The sequence below is a fragment of the Mytilus trossulus genome, chromosome 1 (genome assembly GCF_036588685.1).
Source record: "Mytilus trossulus isolate FHL-02 chromosome 1, PNRI_Mtr1.1.1.hap1, whole genome shotgun sequence".
NCBI classification, from domain to species: domain Eukaryota; kingdom Metazoa; phylum Mollusca; class Bivalvia; order Mytilida; family Mytilidae; genus Mytilus; species Mytilus trossulus.
The window spans coordinates 54,802,276-54,818,965 of NC_086373.1; the positions used below are offsets into that span (position 1 = coordinate 54,802,276).

Sequence of the window (16,690 nt, forward strand, 5' to 3'; positions counted from 1 at the left end):
TGTTCACTAACATTTTCACCTCTATATATTTTAGGTGGTTGAGTGTATCTGTCATCGATGCAAACAACTTGATAACCGTACCCGCATGGTATCAACTTTGTTAATTTCGTTGTGCTGGTTCGATTATCTTCTGGCTCTTCAGTAACCATAGGTTCGCAAAATGTTTCCATGTCAGCATAAATAACAAATGATGTTTGTAACTGTTTGGCGTGATCTTGAAATGTTAGTATATCGTCTACCCCCTTGGTGGGATATGTCACATGTTGAGCTTCAAATTTTGAGCAGTATTTTATATGTTTCTCTAAAGTATGTTCACTGGTGAAACCTGATAAACAGAATCTGCAATACTTATGACTGCGTCCCAAGCATTTTGTTCGATATAAAAGTCTATTGAGATCTGTAATCAAACACCAGTGACTTTTATTCCCACTTTTCAAATACAATAAGTCAACTTCATGATGAGCTTCTCTTAGACCTGTTACATGGAGGGGGAAAAATTCACCCTCTTCAAATCCTAACACCATTACTGAAATGTTATTCTGCCTTTCAAATTTACTCACAAATGATGGTGCAACGGGCAATTGTATACCTTCCATGTTCAATTCATGTTCATATGGGATGTAGTGATGCACTTTAGAAGGGTCACCTGAACACGTAGGATGTATGGATGCTATAATAGCATATACAAAACATTTTTCATCTAAGTTTCTTATGTTGAGTAACGCTCTGGTTGCAGCAAGAGTTCTTGGTAGGGGTATATACGATCCACCGCCTAAAGGTTTATATTTAGCTGTATTAATCTCAATGTGTTTAATATGATCTAATGACCAACCGCTCCCATTTCGTATATACTCATCAAAACTTTTGAATATTTTTTGATATGTCACATTAATATCATGTTCATCATCTATATTTGCTCTATCAACTAGATTCGATGTCTTCGAGATAAAATGTGCATTATTCTTTAAATCATTACCACCTTCACCTCCATTCGGCTTGATCATTTGCACAAGACAATTCATATACCACTTAATATGACCGAGTTCAACACACATCTCTTGTAAATGAGTTTTTACCTCATGCTTAATTCCAGATAAAAATGCTAGAAGATCATACTTTTCCCCATTATCCTCATTCGGATAAATGAAACGAGCTCGTGCTATTCCCAAGAGAGCAGACTTATCCACACTTTTATGTTTGATTGTAGTATGTGAATTTGAATCAGTGTTTCCTGAACCAGTCTGATAAGTTGTATGATCGATGTTGCTATGTTTAAACAAATTTTCCGCTGAATCAAAATGTCTATCACATTGTCGACATGGAAATGTACAACTGTTTCTCTGGTGTCTCTTCAGTTTGGAAGGGTGATCAAACAGAAGTTTACAATAATAACATGAATAGACCTTAACCGTAAGATTTGATCTGTTGTCATTATCAACACTCAATCGATCATTTAACTCTCGCAACTGCTGTTGATATTGAGGGTTACTGTCAGGATAAAGACGCAATAAATCCTCGCAGAAATGATCATCAGCCATGACAATTGTGATATCAATAGCACTTTCAACGTTTTATATATACTACGCGATCGTGGACTAGAACTAATAGGCGAACATATGTTATCTAAATATTTATTTTATTAATTAAATTTAAAGGTACACAGTGTAAATATACAAATAGACAATATATTATATACATATATAAATATAGACAAATTTAAAGAAAAATACAAGTGATTGATTGAAGTCTCCAATAGTTTTAAATAATCCACTTCTTCATTACAAATGAAATGATAACCATTTACTCTTTAATCTTTTGCGATTTTGCGATTTTTCCACATTTCTTAAGAATTTTTCAGGAGACATCTTGATAGCTTTACCCTCTGCTGCACCATCATATTCATCAACATCCATCCTATTTTCCTCTTGATTGTCTGATTTTGATCGATCTACAGTTTCTTTTAAATTTTTCAATTCTGTTTTTTGCAAAACCTGACCACTACCATGTTGTTTGGTTACATCTTCTTCTAGGTTTATTTCTGTTTTTATACTGTCACTATCTTTACCATCATATTCCTTTTCTTTTTCTTTCACATTAACAATTTCACATTGGTTGGACATATTCATCAATCTTTCATATTTCTCCTTGGGTAATAGTATTAACTCCCGAGTCATAGTATTTGAAAAAAGATGATATCAATGTTGGAATAATAACAATTATCTTCAGTAAACGTTTTCTCCTCAACTGAGGTGTTATATTATTAACTACCACAGCACGAATGAACTTTGCAAAAGTTGAAAGATTCCTTTTAACCCTCTCAGACAATGGTATGACGCTTTTTAGACAGTTGAATACTATTTCTACTAATAGTTGTAATTGTCTGTGGTCCGTGCTTTTTATGATTTGAGCAGATTGTTCAGGTGTAGTGTTCGCCAATAATTTAAGGAAGCTTCTACTTGATTCTTTTAAAATCATTTTGGTTGATAAACAATCGTGTCCTCCCCCGGAAAAGGATTTGCGCGCAACTGATATTCAGGGTTTGAACCTGGTGCTATATCCACTATCAAGCAATTGTATGGTCTGCTAATTGCACGTTGGTAAACGTCCATGAAAAAGCGAACTTGACCTGGAAACATTTGTCGAGCTAAAGATTGTATTTGCAGTGAATCTCTACCATTTTTGAAAAGAAAAAAGACGTGAGAATTCAAACTGATTGATCGCATAACCTTCCCCTTCTGATATAAATTTTGTAGTATAAAAATAATTGATGTTAAGGTGTGATGACTTAAAACGCAATAAATCTTCTGCATCAGTTTACAGTCCACTACTTCATCAATTTTATCATCAATGATCCATAATGTGTGTATATCCTTATCAACAAGAAAATCACTTTCATCAGGCAGTTCCAGTTGAAATGAAATGTTGGAGACAGTTTTTTTCAATTCATCGAAGACATCTTGCCATATGCTGTAACAGTAGTATATCTTCTGAGGTGGTATTGTAAACATTTCCTGAGCGTTCTCTAATAATCTTTTAATGTATGTAGTTTTTCCTGAACCCGTTGGACCGACACATATTGAAGTCATGGGTGTTTGAAATTTCACCAAACTCATGATGATCACCTCTTGCTCGAATGATGATTGTTACCATGTGTCTCATCATTTTAAACACTTTTTCATATGCAGTGTGAATAGGTTTTACCAATCACATTGAAAACAAAGATGTCGTTTGCTTGATGATTATCACTGAAAAAATCGTGAATGTTAGTTAGATCATACTCTCTACATAAGAGTGATAAGATGAAAATGCAATATTGACCGCATACTGATGAATTCTCACTCTGTAATCGTTTTTGATTTATTTCCAGAGATATCGCATTGTGTTCAAAGAATTTTAAGAAGTGACGTGAATAATAATCGGGAGAGTGTGCGAAGCTGTCGAAAAATATCCCTCTTCGTTCCTCATTTATGAAAAAGGCGATCCAGTGTGCACCATTCTCAAAATGATTTTCAGTGTTACAAATAAATCCCATGGGTCGATTTCTCACTATCTTAGGTATCTGATCTGCTGCAAATATACCAACAATTTTATCCTTCATTAGTTCATCACAATTAATCATACACTCCAATTGCATAGTGTTCATTCTTGAATTATGATGTCTCGAGTTTGAGTTATTTCAAAATATCCACTAAATTCACTATAAATGATTATAGTTGTTGGTTCAGTGAGGGGAGAATCAAATGTGCATTCCAAATTGACACGTTCATTCCTTTTCAATGTTAAATAATCTAAACCTTCAAAAATTGGTTCCAGTTGAAAGGCATACAAGGCATATCCTTCAGAAAAACTGTCTCTGTTTAATCCATTACCACAGTCTTGCAGAGTTTTCCCAGCAACCTCAAATAGATTGCGAAATGCAACAATGGATGATTCTCCACTTGACGAGTCAAATTTTACTCTGACAGGATTCCCGGAAACTGGCACTCCCTCAACTTTAAGATTTATTTCACTTAGGTGGCAATGTTTGAATGTCCACGGACATAGTGAGTAGTCACCTGCTATGTTTTGACTCCCCGTAAAGGCTATCAATACCTTATTGGGTCTATTATTCTGGAATATGTTGTTGAAGTTAAAACTTATTTGACCAGCTGGAAGTGAAATTGTGCGAACATCATTTTGCACAATGGGATATTTAGCGTTTACTGTCCTGAGTATAGAATCGTGGCCATATACAATGCCGGGGTGAACGTGGATCTTTGCTATTGATAGATACATATCTTCAATCTCAAGGTAATAATCAGCATCTTCATCAACCGACATTAGATAAAATTCTGGTCTCGATCTGTAGAATTTCACAGTAACTCCTACTTGATTTAATATGTAACGATTCATTGAAAACAGGGGATGGAAAATGTTTCCTTCAAGATCAACAGTTTTACCATTTTTTATGTATGCTGTTCTTCTGTAGAGCCCAAGATTTGATCCTGTGTTACAATCTGCATCATCCAATGTTCCTTGATGATCGTCTATCCATAATTGACTTGAGAGCTGCGATTCTTTAGCTTCTTTCCCATATTTCAATAAAGTTTGCATATAAGCTTTGTAAGGGTAAAATCCTGTTGAAGATGTGACAATTTTATTTTGAATTAAAACATCTATTTGATTAAATAATGCATGCAAAACATAGTTCACAGGCCCGCAATTAACGTCACTGCTATCTGCTATGGTTCCATCTCCTCTTTTAAGTCTTAGACGTACATGCATTGTTGATTTACTTAAGTCTAGATACTCTGTTCCACCAGATATGTGAAACTCTATTGGCGATGTCTTTGTAAAAGTTGCAGCTGGTCGAATATGTTCATATGTGATTCTTGTGACTGCAGTTTGATGACCTGGTAGATTGAATAAAGACAACTGACTTGGTTGCAGCTCATGAAATGTTTCAGGATTTATTTTAGCCATTTTGAATTTTACTGGAAAATATCCTTTTCAATTAGCTGATTCTTTAATCTTTTTTTCACACTCTGTACACTTCCTTTCTTACTGTTTGTTTTATTTTTCCTTCCTCCTTTCTTTGTCTTTTTCGTTTTCTTCTGCTCCCCTCTATGGCTTTTTCTATTACTGTTTTGTAACTTCCCACGTTTGCGTTTTATCTTTTTCACAGCTCGACTAATTTCCGACTTAGCATTTTCCACCTGCTGCTGTGCATGTGTTACAAGTTTAATGGGTGATTGCGCATGTGGTTTACTTTGTGGTAATGTGATTGGTTCCATGAAGCTAGCTGCTGAATTAGTGAGGGAACCACCACTCTGGATAGTTCTTCTGTATGAATTATTAAGATATGAATTGTGATGTTTGTCATTCGCTAGATTTTCATAGTACATTATCCATGTCCTAGGGTCTAGCACATATTGAGAATTGTTCAATTCCATGATTATCATGCAAAGTATGGATACGACCTGAAGTGCAGTGTAATCGACACTGGATTTTTTAAAAATGATGCATGACTCCCTTGCATGTCAGTAATAAAGAATTCAATGTCTCTTATTTCACTTTTCACCACTGGAATGTATGCAAGTTGATCAAAGTGGTAGTATTCAGTTTGAGAGCAGCAACATATTCGCTTCAATAAGGGTTGTTTGTTACCATCGACTATTACATCACCGCATATGTTTGCATATATATATAGATCATTATTTGATGATAATTTAATATCAACTAATGCGACTTTCCATTTTGATTTCATCACTATTGGCGTCTGAAGATATGTACGGAATTTGTGTGGTCTGTTATGTGGGTAAATGTCTAAATTTTTGTTACTGTTAATGACCATGTAAAAGCTCATTTTATAAGTCAACAATATCTCTCTCAGGAATCCACTGACAAAAACATTTATCCCAATCCAGGAATTTTACATAACCCTCACGTTGACCATTCCGCCTTCGCCATTTAAGCACTTTCTCAACAAACCACAATGCGTCAGCCTCCTTTTTCACACGCTGCAACTCTGTATAATTGAAATTGCCTACAACTTCCTTGTCCAAAAAATCTTGTACTTTATAAAAGATTTTCCCATGTATTAGAAATCGTCTATATATTTTAAATATTTCGGAGGTCCACTGTTGCTGATAAGCTCTTTGAAACGGTTTCTTCAAATGGCTCAGTCTTACCATGTCATTGATTTTAAAATGAAACTGTTTCCCTCTTTTACGTTGTACTTTTAATGTTTCTTTCTTTTCTCTGATTCGTTTTTCTTTGGGTGGAGTTTTAATATACATATATGCCCACAAATCATATTTGTTTTTCTCATTCACATCTTTTGGAGCTGTATTATTTAAACTTCTATGTGGCGTTGCATTATAACTTGCTACCAAATTTTGTAGAACATTGAGATAGCTATAAGTTCTATGCTTTGTAAAATATCGGAACATCATCCTCCGAAATGTCAAATTGACCCTCTCTGCTATTGACGCTTTACTACTGTCGGAATTTAAATAGACATGATGGTAAATGTCATATTTTTTAAACACACGTTTCAAATCTTTGTTTTTGAATTCAGTTCCCGCATCTGTGGAAACCTTCAAAGGGATTTTACCATGTTTGAAGATTTTTTCAAATGCATCAGCTACTGTCTTCCCAAACTTGTTTTTTAATGGATAAATCCATAAAAACCGTGTGAAAATATCGATAACAACCAACAGGAAACGTGTCTTATTGTTATATTTCTGTATGTTGGATACATCCATAAGGTCAGCATCGTATTGCTCATACGGTTCCGATACAATTATTTTCACTCTTTTAATTCTACGTTTTACAGGTTTTTGTAAATTGTAGTCGTCTATTTTTTCCATCCATTTCCTGATCTTGTATACGCTTGGTACATTTCCATCTCTTGATGTCTTCAACGTTTGATAAATTTTTTCAGCACTTAGGTATGCTCCCCCATTTGCTGTATTGTAATATACATTCCTAAGTTTTTCATCTAAATCATCATTTTCCATTGTTAAAAATAGGTTCCAAATCTATCATTTTTTCAACTTTATCTATTATGCGAGATGCTCTGTGCGGTGTTTTCAATATAGTATTTTTCCAATCTGTTGATTGTAAAAATGTAAGTTGATAGTAGACTCTCACATTATCTGGAATATTTGATTGTCTGACTAAATTAACAAAATCGGTGTACACTTTATCTGTTTCTACTTGATAAAAAAAATCCCATGCATTTCCTCCACTTATGTGTTCCACTTGATTTTCCTTCTTCAGAATGTCAAAAACTGACTTTGCATATATTATATCGAATATGTTATCAAGTCTGGCTATATTTTCACATGATTCTATCTCATCCATGTTTTATTAATAATAATAATAATTTATAATGTATGATATTTTTGTTTGGGTTAGGGTTAGGGTTAGGGTTAGGGTTAGGGTTAGGGTTAATTATTATATTTACCAATTAAACTTTTATCAAATTAAAGCTCTCAAATTGTTTTAAATGTTCCTTTTACTACTTCCATATCCAGCATATCAACAATTTAAATGATTGGTAATGCGTTAAATTGTTTAATGAAATGAAATTTTTTTTTAAATGTTCAATTTACTTTTACTACTTCCATATCCAGCATATCAACAATGTTAAATTGATTGGTAATGCATTAAAATTGTTTAATGCAGTGAAAAAAAAAATAAAAACATTCTTTTATATTTTACAAATTAAAAATCAATATTTTGATATTATCCAACAAATATATTATGCAATTTTTGCTGACGGGGGCAAAATTTTTGTCAACGTGGCAAAAATATTTGCTGCTGCCACACAATATATACTACTGTATGTATTGTTTTAAAATAGCTTTTCGTTCCGTGCATGTATGCATGAACTATTTGACACTGCACGTTCTGCAACCACCAATCTGTCAATCAATCGATTTTATAGAAAAGATGTATCATATCTTACATCAAAACAATGTATAACGCCACCCGTTCATCTTTTTCTACAACATGATATATGTGCAGATCACACTGCTGACATTACTAGACCAGGCCACATATACCTGAGGCTGTAGATGGGGGTTTACAGAATAGAGAATAATGAACAAAAAATAGAAAGAATAGTATCGGAAGTATTGGAACAGAATATAAACAAACAGGAACATAAATTGTACGGCTCTAATTAGAAATGATTACAGTTCAAACACAGCTGCATCATACATTAAAGTTAACGGTCAATCAGACAGTCTGCTTAAGTTTACGAAAACAATAAATCTACAAATACTTAACACGCTAGGCCAAAGCAAATCAATCTAGGCAATTAAATACCGATCTTAGATAAGAAATAAATGTGCAAGTTTCACCCTATGACAGTTTTCAGATAAAAAAAAAAAAAAAAGACGATTTTTAAGTTTGCTGAACATGTTGTGGCTAAAATTATGTGCATATTCAGGACTTGAACAAAATAACAATAAATACAGTAGATATAGGTTCGTAATGGAATGTCTTTATTGACTTTGTCTTGTGTAAAAAGCTCTCTTGAAATCCCAGCGGGTTTAAGCAACTTTAAAGTAAGTGCTTTGGTACTTTTGTAGTTAATATAATTTTTTTTACTTAATTCGCCATTTATTATTTTATAATTTACATATGAAACAATAACCCGGATAAATCATTCCAGAAACATGATAGTGCTTACATTTTATAAGAGGATAACAAAATTAGAGAATTATATTTATTTAGATTGATATCCATGATGGAGCAAAGTTTCAACCACTTTTTTATGTCCCTTTTTATCATAAGATATTCGCGTCATTATTTATATAAAGAATGATGAGGATGACGATAAAAACGATGTCTGATGTCCAGTGGTAACTATTACAACATGCATACACCCAGAATAACAACATGATTTATGTTATTAACACGTTTTGTACCAGAAAAACTGAGTCAGATGTTTTGACGCATTTTTCAGCTGATACAAATAACTTTGTAAGAAGCTTAAGACGTGCCAAGACGCATTATTCTAACTTCAATCGTACCAGTATTCAAATGCTTTCATTACTTATAAACGAATGTTTTCTTAACCTTCATTATTTGTTTGATAAGAGCAATGTTACATGTAATATCATGGAAAAAAACATTGTTTTTTACGGAAAGCTGGAACAAGGAGCTAAGTCAACAGTGTTATATTCCGGACGTCAACACAAAAAAAAACAGCATGCAAATATATATATGGGGGATAAGTATACAATTTTTTACACATCAGACTGTACTAGTTATATCATAACTTTGGATACACCAAACAAGGTACTTTATATATGAGTAACAGGCAATGTACGCCCTCTATTTTATAGAACTAATTCATAACTATTTGTTTCATTTGTATTCATCTGCCAAATGTGTGTGTTTTGCAAGGTTCAGCAGTTCTTACCCTTTCATTTGATACATGTATTTATATAACTTACCAAAAATTATTCTGCATATAATATAGTTTGATTTAAATACGTAAGAACTACTATTTTTTTTAAATACGTACTTCTTTCCTTTTTGAACGCGCCCAAAATGGTTGGTGTAACATCTTACGAAGTCTATTAAATTTTTTGGGCAAACTATTTCGCTCTGGCTGTTGCTAGTGGTCGTCTTACACGTGCAGTGTTGTGAGATACTTTTCGTTCCACGTTGAAGGTTTAATGTGACTTACAGCAATTACAGCGCTGTTCCTTTGCTTAATTTTTTAATGTGTTTTTTTTAATGTGGTTATATATTCATTTCTGTCACGGATTGATACCCAATATTCTTTTGTTTTTCTATGGAAAAAAATGTTCCTTTACAAAAAAAAAATATTGGTATATTCCAAACTTCGATTTTTTTTAATAATGTAAATGATTTTTAATTTTAACAAGGAGGTTATTATGAGATATTCTAACCTAACTAAACGAAAAAGAGAATTGTAATATAAAATCTTACGATTCTAAAGTTTCTTCGAACAAGATCTGTTATCATATGCTAATTACCCATATCATATTTTAATGACCACATACTGTGGCCATCGTGATCATATAAACCCTAATAAATTATAAACATTCGAATGTAAAATTTCGCACGATAGATAATGACAAACAAACGACGGAAATTACATAATAAATCCACAGCGTGTATCTTAATATATTTGTCAGTACATGGATAACCCGAATAATCCAGTCGTTATATTACGATCACTTCGATCACTCCATTAACCATTTCATCGAGAAAAGTAGTGGATAGGGGCTCTGAATTATTCGATTTAGTACATGGAGGAAAGATATTCAAAGATTAGGAGCGACGATTCAATTTCCATTTGTGTATTGTATTTGTCGTGGTTGAAACGGCACCAGGAACATATCAGGATAGACAACAAAAGTCTGTAAGTATCTAGTTTATGTCTTTATAAATATTAACATAGATATTATAATAGATATAGGAGGATGTGGTGTGAGTGCCAATGAGACAACTCTCCATCCAAATAACAATTTAAAAAGTAAACCATTATAGGTTAAAGTACGGCCTTCAACACGGAGCCTTGGCTCACACCGAACAACAAGCTATAAAGGGCCCCAAAATTACTAGTGTAAAACCATTCAAACGGGAAAACCAACGGTCTAATCTATATAAACAAAATGAGAAACACGTATATATTACATAAACAAACGACAACTACTGTACATCAGATTCCTGACTTAGGACAGGTGCAAACATTTGCAGCGGGATTAAACGTTTTAATGGATCCAAACCTTATAAGCCTTTCATGCCTTCTGTTGACAAATTTTCTTAACTATGCACTATTTTAGTAGACCACCGATGTCCTTTTTTAACTAAAAGAACCTCTTTGAAAAGACACACCTCAGTCGAATCTTTCTTCTCAAATGAATGCCTGAATGGTCATCAAATTTATACTTGTTATGGGCAGGCATTTTCGAATAATTTAAAAAAAAATGTATTAATTCTGACTGCAAAATTAAGGAATTTTAAATGGTAAATAATATACATTGTATCTCGAGGGAAATGTACACACTTAGACAACAGTGAATTTTTTTTCATAAATATTATATAATGGTAAAAGTGTAGCATACACATATCATGTGTACTAACGATTAAACTCTGGAAGAAATATAGTCAAGCATGAATACAAATTAAAGGGTCCTATTTGGAAAAAATAAATTTTCTCAGAAAGGTATCTCTTTCTTCAGAGGTTTATATGAAACGTTCATGTCTGTTGTGCAGTGATGTTTTTTTCTTTCTCCGACGCCTGTATGCGAGACATAGTAGGTATTGCAACCCAGCGGCACCGGCGACGATGGTGTACACTCTTTTTTTGAAGCATTATATTTCATAGGTTAGACAATCTAAATGTTTCATACGATATGTTACGAAATTTCCGTCTGTCATATTTCAATGTCCCGGCAACCTCATTTTCATGGTTCAGTAACTGCTTGATACATTTTGTTTTGTTAAATAAAAAACTCACTTATTATGAGTAATATGATAACTATGTTTGGTATATGGGTTCCTAGCAACATTTACATGTTCGTCAGCTAGGTACATGTAGGGTGAACCTGACCTGGACCTTATTCCATGGATCATTTATCAAAGATAAAGTAACTTAAGCAAGACTGTATCTAGATACTATAACTAGTCAGTCATCTATATTTGCTGTATTGATTATTGAAATGATTGTAAGCTGTACATATCTACCCGATAGGTTCCGTCTGACCTTGGCCTCAATTTCATAGTTCATTGGCCGATGTATGGTGTTGTGGTTTGGTCTATTTCTCAGATGCCTTAAGCAGTAGGGTACCAATATAATGTGTATCATGTATGGAATCATTGTCAGCTGGAAATGTCAGTCTGACAGGTCTCAATTGACTTCGACCTCATTTTTATGGTTCATTGGACAATTTTTAGTTGTGTGGTTGGGTCAATTTTTCGGGCATTATAAGCAATAGGTCAATAATATGCAGTGTATGGAACAACCATGACAACTGTGGTGTCATGTCTATTTGTCGGGGTAACATGACCTTAACCTAATTGTTTGATGATAAGATGTTGTATTAAGATCTGATTCTCAGGAACTATTAGCAACACCAGAACACACCCACAAAATCGCGGTCATATACAGCTTGTGAACTGGGATGATTTTTTGTATTAAAAAGATATTATGTATGGAGAATTTCATAAAAGTATTAAAAGCCCTCTTCCTTTTTTCAAAGTCTGATATTTGTTTCCTTTCTGTTAAATTCAATATTTTTTGTGTCTCTGGTCTCAGACCACAATTACTCTTCTCCTTTGCTACAATGCATCTTTTGGTAAAATTTGCACCGCTCCAAACATGTATTAATTGTAACTGCTTATATATAGACCATATTAGTCTAATAAAATATGCTTCTAGGACAATCCATTAGTGCTTTTTCTTATGAGGGCATTATTAACATGCCAATGGTAGGATATGAATCTTGTATATATGACTGACCGACTAAAGCTAATTTTAGGGGTGGTCGGAGGGGTCCTGATCCCGAAATCCCCGGCTTAAAAACACGAAATCCCGAGATGCAGAATTTAAAGAAATTCATATCCCGAAATCGAAAAATATATTCCCGGATCCCGTAAGGGTCAATCCCAAAATCCCGAGGTTCCGAAAAAGTCCTAATTCCCTCTTATCCCTACCCTACTTTCTTTTTTGCCCGATCACTACTTTCAATTTCAACAATAAGTTTTATGCCCCATCTTTTGGCATTGTGTTTTCTAGTCTGCGAATCTGTGCGTGTGTTCGTTTGTTCGTCCTTCCGTCTGTCCCGCTGCAGGTTAAGGTTTTTGGTCGAAGCATGATGAATAATTTATCGTGGTGGGAGGAAGAGAAGCGACACACAAAATGAGGTCTTCTCGTTTAATAGTATACATGAAAACAATCAAACATTGTAGTTGTGCATTGCTAATGTTAAGTATACGTGATATTTGTAGTAAAACCTCCATACTAAAGACTTTCAACATGATTTGAATGATAAGTAAGATAAAGGCGAGACATTTGCACTCATATTTGGGTAATAAAATGTGTAAAATGTTGACAAAAGTACATGTACCTAAATTTCAATATATTTTTGTATCAGAGTGCCGAAGGATCATCTTTAATATTTTGACAGGAAAATGGATATTTCGTTGAATGGGGGAATGTGTTGGGTACATTACTCATACTTTTGCCTGAGGAAGCTGCTGTTCTTTTTGAAACATGTCTTACTTGTTTTCTGGTATGTCATGTATGTGAATGGGGTAGGTAAAAGTATTGTCAACACAAGTCCTGTGTGTTGTTTAAAACTTAATGAACCCGGTTTTTTAATTGTAATGTGTGTCTTCAGTTCGCTATCTCCTAGGCATGAACCATTCATCTGTTTTAAGACTCTATGATTGATTGATTGATTGATTGATCATGACTGGCTGAATGTCCAATGGCAAATATTACATGCATATTCAGGAAGTTGGGAACGATTCATGCCAATCCTGATAAAAAATAAAGAAATATGCTTGAAGAAAATTAATAACAGAGTAAGTGTTCCTGCATTTTAACTTCAAATATTTCTTGTAGAGTGAGAAAAATGTTATGCAACACCAGCAAAAAAGATTAGATTGTTATTCAGTCCTGACTTATACAGTGTTTCTGAAGATGGAGATTAGGTATGTAATAATGAGTTTTTAATCTGATAGAGTGTTGACTTTTAAATTGTAAAAGTTTAATGAGTTACTGTACGTTAATCCCTTTATTGTATAAAAATTCAACAACTGCTGTTCAAGTGTAGCTCGAATAATTCAAGCCCTTTCTGTGTCCGATTTTCTCCAACACGAGGTTAATGTAGCCTTCGTAGATCAGCGGAATATAACTGAATTATTCGGGTTAGTTCAAGTGCATAGCATAGCCATCTTTATCTTGCTGTATCCAGAGGCAATATATATATAAGAAGATGTGGTATGGGTGCCAATAAGACAACTCTCCATCCAAGTCACAATTTATAAAAGTAAATCATCAAAGGTCAAAGTACGGACTTCAACACTGAGCAAGACTGTTATTAATGACAATTAAAAGAGTGAATAATATTATATAAACAAAATAGACACCATAAATAAAAGAAAGACAGACAGTTTCTTCATCAAATATAATAAATTTTGGTATGATAACTAAAAATGTTTGAAATTGTTTTGAATTTATCGTTACTTCTTTCAGATCAGGCCTATCCAGAAGCAAGAAAAAGAACAATTCATAGCACGTTCATCTACAGAGAAAGACATGTTTAAAAAAACAGATTTATTTTCAATTTTAGAAAAACCTGTTGAACTTTTACTATTTCTTATCTGTTTATTTTACATTTATATGTTGATATTTTTTTTTTAAATTGCTGCACAGTTTTTCTATTCAGTCCCATATAACAAAAATAGTCAGATCGCAACTTCAAATAAAATACATTTTTATGAATGTTACATGTCATTAAATAGACATGAAAGATGGAAAATTATATAGGAACACATTTTTTATGACCTAAATGTATTGTCAAGGTAAATTTATTATGTGAACATATCAAATATTATAAAAAATACTGCTGGTTTAAAATAAAATTATTCTATGTAGCCTAATGTATTCATACAGATCAGTGTATATTTTCCTAAACAAATTTTACATATTTTTATAACCAGAATAAATTTATTCTGTGTCTCAACCTTTTAAGTTAACACAACTACTGTACTATCAAAATAGATTTATTTTATATAGCATAATACTTTTAATCCACATTGAATGTAGAATAAATTTATTCTGTGTCGCCTCCTTAATATGATAACTGTACTTTCAGAATAAATTTATTTTATATATTATTATACAAGACAAAAATCACATTGAACATAGAATAAATTTATTCTGTGTCTTAACCTCACCATACAGATTACTTTACTTTCAAAATAAATTTATTTTATATTTTATTATAATCATAAATGACATTAAATGTAGAATAAATTTATTCTGTATCACAGCCTTAGCATACAGATTACTGGACTTTCAAAATAAATTTATTTTAAATATTGTTATAATCATAAATTACATTAAATGTAGAATAAATTTATTCTATGATTTTCTCGAACTGATAATAGATATCAAGGCTCTTTATAATAAATTTATTTTATAAATGATTATATACAGAAAGCACCATGCATTTAGAATAAATTTATTCTAAGTTGCATCATTTACGGAGAGTTGAATGAAAATGGACAGTAGAATTCAGTATAAATTTATTTTGAAATGTATCAAATAAATACTAATAAAACATAATTGTCTTTGTTTTTCATGATTTTTTCTCAAATACATGGGTTATAGAATAAATTTATTACGTTCCGGTCTTATTTTGGCCTCTAATTGCACTTGTCAGAAATTAGAGTGAAAAAAGAGGAAAATTGGTTTTTTCCTTTTTTATTCTGCTCTCTGTTAGTAATAAAATAATTAACCGAAAGAAAATGTCATACCATACTTTATTTTTAAGCTCATAAAATCTTCCTCATTTTTCTTTATGGCAAAATGGTCTATATGCTAAAATTACGCGCAAGTTTCAAACTTTTGTAGAACTCCGTCGTGCTTTCAATTCATTGTTATGGATGAAAATATCATATAAAACTCAGTTAAGTTCATTGTTTACGATCTAACTAACTAGAAATATGCCATTTTCGTAAAATAAACGAGTTATTACAAGTGTTTTCAAAACCCTTTTATGAAACGAGTTCAAGCAACTGAAGATGCACTAAAAAGCATGTGTCGCTCACCTAGGTCTATATGCATTTGCTTGTTTGATTTCTAGTCATGTCGGCCATGTTTGTTGGCAGTCGAGGTCATCGGACACATTTTAAAACTAAATATAGCAGTGATGAGTGTGGCCAAGTTTTGTTAAATCTGGCACGGAAGTTTTTCATAAGTTAACGGACATCGATGACGACAAAAGGACACGGGCGACGAAAGCCAAGCATGCACAGGCGACAAACACCAAGTGATTAGACACATACAGATTCTTCACAATTAAACTCACATATTGTATTTCTTTTTCTGATCTGTGTTTCGGGAGTTTGGATAAAATTCGTTTTCCTTCTGTTGACATTCTCATCTGAAACGTAAAGAAATATTTTTTTTGAAATGCAGATAAAAAAAGACCCGAGATAGTTCGCTCGAAGCTTTCAAAATACTTTTCTCACTTTTCTGTCAATCAAATATATCACATACAAATTGTGTTTGAAAATGGTATACCGCAGGATATCATATTTTAAGATGTCACCATAATAAAAACCGGTTTTTTTCTAAAGTGAACATTGATTGGTTAAATATTTCTCAGTGTGTTTGAATTTGTTTGTTAGCTTTTTGGTCATGAATGTTTGTCTCTGATATTTTATTAACTATGCATTTGTATTCAGATATCGCAGATCAAATTTGTTCGTTCATTGTGTAATCATTCGTTTTTTGATTGAGTTAAGTCTGCCAATTGATATTTTATCGTATGTTTTTCTATGTTGTGATGTTATGCTATTGTTTCAGAAAAAGGGAGAAGGTTTGGATCCATTAAAACGTTTAATCCCGCTGCAAATGTTTGCACCTGTCCTAAGTCAGGAATCTGATGTACAGTAGTTGTCGTTTGTTTATGTAATATATACG

The 16,690-nt window shown here is 32.9% G+C and overlaps 1 protein-coding gene and 1 long non-coding RNA gene across 2 annotated transcripts in view; one reads left to right on the forward strand and one right to left on the reverse strand.

Moving 5' to 3' along the window:
- The window catches only part of LOC134727577 (uncharacterized), a 63,478-nt gene that overhangs the window by 38,244 nt on the left and 8,544 nt on the right, over window positions 1-16,690 (reverse strand). The window contains exon 5 of the mRNA XM_063591960.1: window positions 16,074-16,148. Coding sequence (XP_063448030.1) covers window positions 16,074-16,148 — 75 coding nt within the window. The remainder of the gene's footprint in view (window positions 1-16,073; window positions 16,149-16,690) is intronic.
- Window positions 9,977-14,645, forward strand: LOC134708671 (uncharacterized). Its single transcript, XR_010105873.1, has 3 exons — window positions 9,977-10,390; window positions 13,601-13,689; window positions 14,234-14,645. It is a non-coding gene; the product is annotated as an uncharacterized LOC134708671 (long non-coding RNA).